The 12,076-nt window shown below is 41.2% G+C and overlaps 1 protein-coding gene across 2 annotated transcripts in view; it reads right to left on the reverse strand.

The window, feature by feature from the left end:
• ABCC5 (ATP binding cassette subfamily C member 5) overlaps positions 1-12,076 on the reverse strand; it is an 85,203-nt gene that overhangs the window by 19,719 nt on the left and 53,408 nt on the right. For both annotated transcript variants that reach the window (XM_073675307.1, XM_073675308.1), the window contains exons 11-16: positions 10,765-11,115; positions 9,496-9,567; positions 3,331-3,455; positions 2,601-2,673; positions 1,178-1,381; positions 913-1,056 (exon numbers count right to left, since the gene is read on the reverse strand). In XM_073675307.1, the coding sequence (XP_073531408.1) occupies positions 913-1,056; positions 1,178-1,381; positions 2,601-2,673; positions 3,331-3,455; positions 9,496-9,567; positions 10,765-11,115 (969 nt within the window). The remainder of the gene's footprint in view (positions 1-912; positions 1,057-1,177; positions 1,382-2,600; positions 2,674-3,330; positions 3,456-9,495; positions 9,568-10,764; positions 11,116-12,076) is intronic.

The raw sequence follows: 12,076 nt of genomic DNA on the forward strand, positions 1-12,076 counted from the left end.
GGTGTGGGGGTGCTTTGGTGGTGACACTGCTGGGGATTTATTCAAAATTGAAGGCATACTGAACCAGCATGGCTACCACAGCATCTTGCAGCGGCATGCTATTCCATCCGGTTTGCGTTTAGTTGGACCATCATTTATTTTTCAACAGGACAATGACCCCAAACACACCTCCAGGCTGTGTAAGGGCTATTTGACCAAGAAGGAGGGTCATGTGGTGCTATGTCAGATGACCTGGCCTCCACAGTCACCAGACCTGAACCCAAATGAGATGGTTTGGGGTGAGCTGGACCGCAGAGTGAAGGCAAAAGGGCCAACAAGTGCTAAGCATCTCTGGGAACTCCTTCAAGATTGTTGGAAGACCGTTTCCGGTGACTACCTCTTGAAGCTCATCAAGAGAATGCCAGAAAAATCTTTAAATGGGAAGGTGTGTCCAAACTTTTGGTCTGTACTAATATATACATATATATACACATACAACGATACAATGTTATTGTGACTTTATGTCACTACATAGCTGAATTAAGTAAATTGACAATTCTAGCAATACTTGTGCCAGCAATGGACTACCTGTCGGAAACGGTGCTACAGTACCTAATAGGAAACTTTATCACCATTATTTTATAATACGCTGTCTTCCATTTATTGAAAACTATTTTCATTATGGATCTTTTAGTATGAAAAACACTGTATAAGATAAAAGGAGTCACTGAAAACACCTCATATTCTGTAGGTGGGAGAACTCGTAACAAAATCAATCTTTATTAAAAGATCAAATTTGTGTGAAAACCCATAAAGAGTAGAAGGCTATAACAAAGATGGCTATTTCAAGTTTATCAACCTAATAAAAGTTTGGTTTTCTGACTTAATAGTACAAGAGTAATCCTAAAAGCGGTTAGAAAGTCTAAAACTTACCTCAATATGAGGTGCTTCCCCTAGTTGAAAGTTGTTAAAAATAGTAGCATATTCTCCATTTAGCTTTATTAGATCCTCATGCGTCCCTCTTTCTGTGATGCATCCTTCCTTCATGTAAATGACTTCATCACAGTCCACAAGGTACTGGAGGTAGAAAGTATTAAAGAGGGCATAGAATGACAGAAGGTGTGGCAAATATGACCATGTTTTCAGGCTATGCCACCCTGACACCATTCTTAGCACCTCCCTTGGCTCTGACCATTACCTGAAGTTGGTGGGTGATAAACAAAATAGTTTTAGATTTCAGGTGCTTTTTGATGGCACTGTTGAAGATGTGATTGCCTACATGGGCATCTAAGGCACTGAGGGGATCATCCAGAATGAAAATGCTACGGTCACTGTAGAGGGCTCTTGCCAGACTGATTCTTTGCCTCTGACCACCACTCAAGTTTGCTCCACGCTCTCCAATCTACAAGAAAATAGTGCAACACAATTAATATCAGCCAAGCATGCCCCCCAAAAAGTCACCCTTTGGACAAAAAGAAATAAATTTATTCAAATAAAATTTAATAAATATATTCTATTTGCAGACTGACATTTTCTGAAATTAGACACCTGACACACTTAAAATGCCTCCCTGCACTGTATAATTGGAGGTCTACATAAAATTTTGCACCAAATCTTAAATTTTCGTAGTTAGTGCATAAATAATCATGTTTGTGGCTAAAAATGTAACCAAAGCAGAGCCGGTGAGCTACAGTTCCTCCTTATAATAAAGTTCAAGAAGGGCAGAATTTATACATGTCATTTATGCCCAAGTCTAGGTGCACACATCTGCACATATTCCCACAGGTGAAGGGATCAAAATCCAAAATGTAAGTTAACATTGAGTTATGGAGTTGATAAATTGTATGGGAGGTGACTATATGTGCAACTTTTCATTCTGCTCTTTAACGGAGTTCTGTACGTTGAATGTTGAGGGTTTTACATATACCATTCCAACATGTCTGACTTGGTGAGGCAACCACCGGACATGCATGTACTACTCTTCATGCACTCTCAGCCTGGGTCTCATAACTACTAGACACTTATGGCATATCCTTGGAAATACTTTATAACTGTCTGGGTTAGGAATACTCCTTTACATATTACATCCTTCATTGACAGTGATCAGAGTTAATATGTGTGATGGACCATCAAATTTAAGACATTATATCACTGTGAGAACTCATCTACAGATTCCTGCACTTTTAGTCTTAGCAGCCTCTTGTGTGCACTGCCTTCTTCTCCCTTTTTCCCTCTCCGTATGGGCAGAATGTAATTTGATACCTCACTTAAGACAGATTTGTAGACAGATGTGAGCATTTTTTGACAGTGAGTCAGGAGTCCAAGGAAAGAAGTGACCAGTAAGTGTGAAAGAGGCATTTCTCTCTAATAAGATATATTAAAAAGTTTCTTATTGTCACTGGCACTATTGATTTATGGAAAAAATATACATAAAGTGGTTATTATTAAAATAATAATCTCAGGAAGCAATTCTCTCTCTCTTTCATCACTTATTAAAGCGGCAGTGATAAACCCTGATGGTATAATTTAGAACCAGGCAATATATCATATGGTGAATTAACAGTTAAGATAAACATTAGGCTTGGAAAGTAAATGGTAATGGAGTACTTTATAGAACGCACCTCTGTCAAGTCACTATTGGGCAGTATTGCCAAATCCGGTCTCAGACAGCAAACGCTCAACACTGTGTTATACCTAGATATAGAAACAAAGTAAGGACACACTGATCAAAATAATTCTGTAGCTAATCAAAACAATACAGCTTGGTTCACCAATTGCTCTGTTGACATGGAGCAGCTGAATCACCGGCAGAAGCAGTTTGTGACCGCTCTGAGCAGGCCCCGGGTTAGGCAGGGTTAAGCCAGCAGTCAATCAGCATGACGTTGGCAGTCACGTCCCAGCGATAGAGCACAGCAGAAGAGAAGCCTTCGCTCTGTCGATGTGACATCAGTGGAAGCCACTAAATCACTGGCAGGAGCAGTCTGTGCCGACAGAGATTGGCACCCGACACAACAGGCAGGCAGTTAGGAACTCCCTGCCTGTTAGTGCTTAGGACCATAGTAAAAAAAATTAAATAGTCCTAATTATAACCCTTTTAAACATTGATAATCTTTTATTTTTATAATTTGATTTTCTATACAATACTTGTGGCGCAGCCATTTTGCTGACAAACTCCTCTGCTCTGTTACAAGCATTCTGGGATATACTCTACAGCAGCCAGAAGTAAAATATTAAGACGCAAAGCATTAAAGCAAAATTATGCACCACAGACAAGAGAAGTCTTTTTTTCTGCACTTTTTACTTGAAGAAGACAGTAATTTACTTTTAAATCCTTGTTACATGTCCACATACCTTTCCTCATCATATTCTTTTCCAAACAGAATGTTATCTCTTAGGGTAGCATTCAGTATCCAAGCCTGCTGAGCAACATAGGCAAAGGACCCATTGACAGCTATGCTGCCTTCTAGAAGGGTCATCTGCAAAGAATGCACAACTGAGTAAGTCATTCTGAGAAGGCAGTGGAAGAGGAAAACACATAGAATTTCATATATAAAAGTTATACTATTATTTTTCTAAAAGAACCACTGTGAATAAATATGCTCCCATAAGATGTAAAGATAGATCGCATGCTGCAAATCATGATTTGAGGTGGCAACACACCCTGAAGATGATGAAAACGAATGATTAAAAAAAACAAAACCCTACCAAGAGTGTGCTATTTTGCCAAATATACGTTTTGTTTTTTTTAAATCAAGAAAATGATTATTGAAGCAGCTGACATTACAGACTTCAGAACAGTACAACAGTTACAAGCGCAGAATATACAGTCAACAAATACATTGTTGTCATACATGACCACTGTTCATACAACAAAGTCCTAACCCCATTAATTCCACCCCCAACGAACCCACCACTCTCGTTTCTTGGCTTACTTCACCTATATAAACCACAATAAATAACCCATTCTGACTCTACTTCTACATAAGCTTAAATCATTAACCTATTATGTAACTTAGACTCGTTTATCCCAACACTAATCAGATGAAAAGCACAAGCGACGCTAGCACCTCGGACACTACTGCAGGGGATCTTATCCAATCTCCCCATTTTTTTCAGAATTTGCTAGTTGCTCCCCTTTTAATATATATACTTTGTTCTCCATTAGGAGTGTGCTATTTAAGCACTGAACTACTTCAACAATCGAGGGAGGACCACTTGCCAACCAATGTTTGGCAATGGTCTTCCTGGTGTGATATACAGTGCTGGCCAAAAGTATTGGCACCCCTGCAATTCTGTCAGATAATACTCAGTTTTTTCCTGAAAATGATTGCAATCACAAATTCTTTGGTATTATTCTCTTCATTTAATTTGTCTTCAATGAATAAAACACAAAAAGAATTGTCCTAAAGCCAAATTGGATATAATTCCACACCAAACCTAAAAAAGGGGGTGGACAAAAGTATTGGCACCCTTTGAAAAATCATATGTTGCTTCTCTAATTCATGTAATTAACAGCACCTGTAACTTACCTGTGGCACCTAACAGGTGTTGGCAATAACTAAATCACACTTGCAGCCATTTAACATGGATTAAAGTTGACTCAACCTCTGTCCTGTGTCCTTGTGTGTACCACATTGAGCATGGAGAAAAGAAAGAAGACCAAAGAACTGTCTGAGGACTTGAGAAACCAAATTGTGAGGAAGCATGAGCAATCTCAAGGCTACAAGTCCATCTCCAAAGACCTGAATGTTCCTGTGTCTTCCGTGCACAGTGTCATCAAGAAGTTTAAAGCCCATGGCACTGTGGCTAACCTCCCTAGATGTGGACGGAAAAGAAAAATTGACGAGAGATGTCAACGCAAGATTGTGCGGATGGTGGATAAAGAACCTTGACTAACATCCAAACAAGTTCAAGCTACCCTGCAGTCCGAGGGTACAACAGTGTCAACCCATACTATCCGTCGGCGTCTGAATGAAAAGGGACTGTATGGTAGGATACCCAGGAAGACCCCACTTCCATAAGTGGGGTCATAAAAAAGCCAGGCTGGAGTTTGCCAAAACTTACCTGAGAAAGCCTAAAACGTTTTGGAAGAATGTTCTCTGGTCAGATGAGACAAAAGTAGAGCTTTTTGGGAAAAAGCATCAACATAGAGTGTACAGGAAAAAAAAAAAGAGGCATTCAAAGAAAAGAACACGGTCCCTACAGTCAAACATGGCGGAGGTTCCCTGATGTTTTGGGGTTGCTTTGCTGCCTCTGGCACTGGACTGCTTGACCGTGTGCATGGCATTATGAAGTCTGAAGACTACCAACAAATTTTGCAGCATAATGTAGGGCCCAGTGTGAGAAAGCTGGGTCTCCCTCAGAGGTCATGGGTCTTCCAGCAGGACAATGACCCAAAACACACTTCCAAAAGCACTATAAAATGGTTTTAGAGAAAGCACTGGAGACTTCTAAGGTGGCCAGCAATGAGTCCAGACCTGAATCCCATAGAACACCTGTGGAGAAATCTCAAAATGGCAGTTTGGAGAAGGCACCCTTCAAATATCAGGGACCTGAAGCAGTTTGCCAAAGAAGAATGGTCTACAATTCCAGCAGAGCATTGTAAGAAACTCATTGATGGTTACCGGAAGCGGTTGTTCGCAGTTATTTTGGCTAAAGGTTGTGCAACCAAGTATTAGGCTGAGGGTGCCAATACTTTTGTCCAGCCCTTTTTTGGAGTTTTGTGTGAAATGATCAATGATTTGATTTTTGCTTCATTCTCTTTTGTGTTTTTTCCTTGCAAGCAAATTAAATGAAGAGAATAATACCAAAGAATTTGTGATTGCAATCATTTTCAGGAAAAAACTGAGTATTATCTGACAGAATTGAAGGTGTGGCAATACTTTTGGCCAGCACTGTAATACTTTAGCTATGGCTAAGAGTACTGGAGAGGAACCTCCAATATCTCCCACCAGACACAAGACCTGGGGTTGAGAGGAACCCGGATGTTAAACTCCAAAATTAGTCTGCCTACATTCTCCCACAGCCCTCCAGTTGAGGAGAAGATCAAAACATACAAATCAAATCCGCTCCCCCTTCCCCACAACGGGGGCAGCGATCATCCACTCTTAGGCCCATCCAACATAATGCTTTTGCAGTTCTATAGACTCTATGGATCAAACATTTGCGATCATCCTCTGTGCCATATGAACCAAATTCTGGTTAGTGGATTCCAAGATATCATCCCATTTTTCCCTGGAAACATGACCCACATCTCTCTCCCACCTTGTTTTGACTACAGCCATAGGGTCACCCAGGATTCTTGGTAACAAAGAGCTATACATAAAGGAGATAGTACCCATAGTCGTTTTACCCCACACCACATAGTCTAGTATCCCGTTAATGGAGATGGAAAGGTCTGAATTGGCCTCTTGAGCTCTTACTACATGTCTTAGTTGTAGCTATCAGAAGAATTTATAATTACCCATCTTAAATTCCTGTTTTAGGTGTTCCAAGGAGCAGAAGTAACCATTAAGAATCAATTGATACACATACCTGTTTTTACCATTTCCCAATCCCTTCCAGAAGTAGCATTTCCCTCAAACAAGGGTTATTCCAAATAGGAGTACATTTCTAGTAATCTCTCATTCCCAGTAACTTTTTACAAGTTCACCATGTTTTATGCATAAGAAGGAGGGTAGGAAAATCCCCTTAAGTGTCCTTAAATTTATGAGATTCCAAGAGGTCTAGCAAATTTGCACTCCAATACAAATATTTCAAGACTACAGTCCTGCCTTTTGAATCCCTTCCAAAGCCCATCCTCTAAAATGTTCAAATGTTGGAATTGGGACGCTAGAAAGTAAAATCATAGAAGTACCACCCCCCCCAAGCATGTGGGAGTGATAAGCCTCCCTGATCTTTGGGTAGCTATAATTTTTCGAGTTTTATTCTTGGAATACCCAGTTTCCAGCCCAAGTCTCTGAAAATATTATGCATTTTCCTAAACCAATATTTAGTTATCCAGACCGGAGAGTTGCGAAGGGCATAAAGAATGCAGGGCATAAGACACATTTTGATGAGATTGGTTCTGCCAAAAGCCAATACTGGTAGTTTTCCCCAGGCACTAACTTTATTTCTGGATTTGATTACTAGGGGTTCAGATTTAAAGGTATATAATCATTAGTCTCCTAACTAATGTAGATACCAAGGTATTTGAATTTCTGTACTATTGGAACATTTGAGACAGCATCCATCCCCTTCATATCCCTCCTATACAGGGAGAGAAGTGCATATTTTGACCAGTTTATAGTTAGCCCCAAGAAGTTCCTAAGTTCATCTATTTTTTCCATTGCAATGGGAAGAGAAGTACTATAATTATTAATAACCGATAAATTATCAGCATACAAGGCAACCCTTTCTTCCTTATTTCTATATGTAAACCCTCCTAGCCCTGGGTGCTTCCTAATAGCGCAAGCCAAGGGTTCAATTGCAAGAGCAAATAATAGGAAAGAAAGTGGACAGCCCTGACTCGTGCTCCTAAAAAAAAAAAAAAAAATCAAAAATTGTCAGAGATGTCTCCATTGGCCCTCACTCTAGTGGTCGAAGCTTTATATAGTAGCATAATCCACTTAATAAACTTAGGGCCAAAGCCCATCTCTTTTAGCACAGCCCAGATATATCCCCATTCCACACCATCGAGGGCTTTATTAGCATCCAGCAAAAGGACAGAATTTTGACTAGAATCAGCTTGTGCCGCTTGTAGATTGACAGTCTCCATGAATTAAAGGCTGCAGATTTTGAGAGCATGAATCCCACTTGATCAGGCTGAATTACCGAGGTGATGACCGAGCTCAGGTGTGTTGCAGGATTTTGGCCAGTATTTTAACATCACAAGTCAACAAAGAAATGGGTCTAAACAACTCCGGTAGCTCTTTGTCCTTTCCCTCTCTAGGCAAAACCACACTTATTACCTCATACAGGGCTTTTGGCAGCTCCCTGGACAGAAAAGCATTATTAATCATTTCTGAGTAATGCTGCATTAGTTCCCCTTCAAACAACTTAAAATTTTCTATTGAGAGACCATTTGACCGCAGGGCTTAGTCATTCAGCATTTTCCCTACCGCTTGTTGAATTTCTTCTTCTGTGATCGGCATATCAAGTAAATCCTTGTCCCCATCATTTAAAGAGGGGAGACCAATCAAGCTTAAATATTCCACTAACCGCTCCCGAGTGTAACTAACCCTGGATGAATAAAGGCTAAAAGAAAAACCATGTAATAGCTGCAATATTTTAGTACTTTGAGTACTTACATTCCCTTCATAGTCCCTTAACTGGTATATAAATGCATTATCCCATTGTGCCTGCAATAGTTTGGCTAATAACCGACCTGTTTTCCCCTCTTCATAAAACTGTTGTTTAGAAACATACATTTATTGTCCGCCTGCTCCAGTTGGAATGTTCGTAGTTGTCGCTGGGCCTTCTTCCACCGCGCCTGATTTTCTGAACTATTAATGAGAATATAGGCTCCCTCAGTCACTTGCCCCCTATTCTCCAGCTCATCTCCCTTCCTTGGCTATTTAACCATCTTTATTTCTCTTATTAGGAATGCCTTCATGGCGTCCCAAACTACATTAATGGGAGCTGAGCTCACAATAAGGTCAAAAAATTCTGACAGTTTCCCCTAGTCATTCTAGGGGAATCATCCTCCTTTTCCATTTCAAGGGCCGCGTATCAGGACATATTTGATCCCTGAAAGCTCCCTTCCGGCTTTTGGCTCCTTGGTGTTGTTTTTGTGCCCAGTCTGGCGGTCACCTCCCTACTAATAGCCCTCTGTCTCCTCACACAGGATGAACAGGTGTCCTCCTGAAGTCCCAGCTGTGCTGCTCCTTCCTCCCTGCCAGATCTTTTGCTACCGGTCAGTTTGCCTCCCTCTGGCCAAATACACCTAGTCAAAAGGAAGTCCTCCTCCCCCACAGCTGGAATAGTGCCAGAACTAATGGACGAATCAGGCAGTGTGTTTCCCCTTCCTTTTACAGGCTTATCCTGCAGGGGCAACTTCTTTATGTTATGGACGAGGTCTCCCTGGGCCCAGACTATCTCCCTTGCTTGCAGTCTACACCCTTTCAATTTAACTTTGCGGCGCGCGGCAGCAGAAGCATAGCGGCTTTAGGACCCGGCTGCATCTCTCTCTCCTGTCTGCACAGTAGATAGAGAACTTGCGCGGCTGCCAAATTGGAGACCGCATGACCATCTGCTCTTCTGGATACCTGATGATGCAGGTATGTTGGAGTGTCTGCTCACGAGTCCCTCTCCTCCTCTTAGCACCCCTCGCCATGCAGCATTAGGTCACAACCTCAAGATGGCAAGTATACATGTTAAATCCCATTATGAAGCGCCATGTATACAGTAAACGGACAACAAGTAGCCAGTCAATGTCCCCATCAGGAAGAGCAATGAAGATACATGTTAGCTTTAACCCACATAACCTCCTCTCTCATGTTCACCCATACACAGTTTCTGCAATTATCCTGTACATACCTGTCCAAGTATAGCAGAAATTAAGGATGTTTTTCCACTGCCCACACATCCACATATCCCTATCAGCTTGCCCTACGGGGTAAAAAGAACAAAACTAATTGTGAATTTAACTATTACTAAATTCATTAACAAAGTGTACTAAAAGTAAATTTGCAAATAGAATGCATTATCTAAAAAGGCTTTTTTTCCCCCCAAAGTATTACTTTGGTTAGGTGTCCGTAAACCAAGAATGAAAACCTGAACCAACGAAATAAGGAAATGTATAATCCCCACAAATTCACAATCTCCTTTACAGGTGTCCGGACCACTTATAAACAACCTGCTGAGTTCAAGTCACAAATTTTAGGTTGCCACTAACAAATGGGATTCCTGAAAACCATCAGCAGGTCGAATGTATTACTGATGTGCCAGCTCTGAGAAATAAAAGCTTTGCAAATTAGCCTGTAAATGCATTAGGGGTGTGGCGATTCCTTCATCATTACACCCCCAAATGCACTTCCATGCTAATTTACTACTTCAGAGCCCAATTTACTCCAGGTATCATTTATATTGTTGTACTATAACTTATGCAGCAATGCCACTAGCTTCAGTAACAAAAAAATAATCCTGACAAGTTCCGTTAAATGATTATGTCCAGAACAAAAAGTTATCCCCTATCCACAGATCAGGGGGTAAGTTACTGATCGCTGGGAATCTGACCACAGGGTTACAATGAATCGTACAGCAGCATTTATAAGTTCTTCACTACACAACAGTATGGTAAAGGACTATGCACAAACACAGACGTTAAAGCGGTTGTCCAATCATAACATACTGATGACCTACCCTTAGGGCACATTCAGACTGGACTGCAATGCACAGACTGGTCGGGAGGTCTCCCGACCAGTCTGAGCATTGCAGTCCAATATACACTTATGTCAGACTGCACCCTCAGGATAGCAGATTATTGTGGGTCCGACACCCAACACCCTCCTCAATCAGTTGTTAGAAGCTCTGGCGGTGCCAGATGTAGATGTAAGCCCAGTGAATGAAGCTGCAATATGCAACTACATTCAATGTGTATTGGCCAGAAGTTATATAGAGTTGATGGGTTGGGATGCCGGGTGTCAGCCTCCCATCTAGCGGATATTGATTGGATAGGTCATCAATATCTTGTGACTGGACAACCCCTTTAATTCCACACACCATAAATATGAATATATCCTACAAAACCAGATTCCTTTCAGTTTATTATTTGAGATATTTTAACAATAGGTTTATAGGTTTTACCTTTTCAATCTCCAGATCAATGTTGTATAAAGCCCGCTGGAGCCTCATACTTGATAGCTGCATATCTTTGGCTTCTTCATCAGGGCTGGCTTGTTCATCATTATCCACCAGTAGATGTCCTTTTTGCTCTGCTAGAACAGCCTGTGGACCTTCTTTCTGCAAGTTAGCCTTCTCTTTCTTTCCTTTTGCCCCCTTCTTGTCTTTTTTCAGTTTGGGGGTGGTCTTCGGAGAGCACTGGGTGCTGGCATGGGAAGAATCCCATGCTAATGTAGCATTTTGCAGCTGAATGGTGATGTTTGGGCAGGATGGCTTTTTCTTTACCATGTGAACCTCTTCCATTAGAAATAAACTCTGATAGGAGGTTGTGAGAAAGGTGCAAAGATGAGACAGCAGGTCAGGTCTAGGTCACGCAGGAAGCAAAAACATCAGGCTATACAGTGGAAGGAAGCTGCTGCGGAGCAAAAGGTAGCTTATTAGAGACAACTAACTTCAGATGGATGGTGACTGGGAGCACTTCTGGAGCAAATCTCCCATTCTAAGTAAGCAAATAAACAGTCTAACAACGCCTGTCCCCCATTTCTCTCATCATCATAATAGGAGAGTGGACCTGTACATATATAACAAAGCCATAGAGCAATGATGCCTGCCATAAAACATGCAGTGCAGGTAAAGCTATTATAGACCCTGACGAAGGAATCATCCCAACTTATTCCCCAACATAACCTATTATAAAATCCGCTATCCACCTTCTCAGCCTCCAAAATCCCTCAGGCCATACCATATGCAACTACACCTAGAGGACTTATCACTTACAGCCTTGTGAGTTTTGAGCTGGAGACCAATCTGACTTGATTTGCTAGAGCTGAAACAAATGACTTCTGTTAGTGGTTATGTTAAGAGCTGGCACGCTCTCTGGGCCTACGTTACCTTCTCAGCAGCCCATAGGTCCCTCTGCCTGTTCCAGTGTAACTTTCACTGGCATGACATAACTATGTCTATAGACCTGAAGACTGGTTAAGCACAAAAAGTGAGTTGTTTGAAAAGAAACATCTGCACATCAGTCCAACTGTATTCATTAGAGGTGGATGGCTGCAAGATTAGGCCACCAGCAAATATGCATATATAACAGAAATACTGCTAATGAGACAAGAAATAATAATATCCCCAGTATAAAACCAAGTGGCCAATAACAATGAATGACTAAAACTTCCAAAAACTAGTATGAAACCCTAATTAGTCCCAATTAGAATTTTTACCAAAGGACAGCATGTCACCTGGACAACGCAGGAAAAGATGGGATCAGACCTGTGGA

This window comes from Phyllobates terribilis, unplaced genomic scaffold (genome assembly GCF_046119375.1).
Source record: "Phyllobates terribilis strain yellow unplaced genomic scaffold, ASM4611937v1 Scaffold_3__8_contigs__length_932513732, whole genome shotgun sequence".
NCBI lineage: Eukaryota > Metazoa > Chordata > Amphibia > Anura > Dendrobatidae > Phyllobates > Phyllobates terribilis.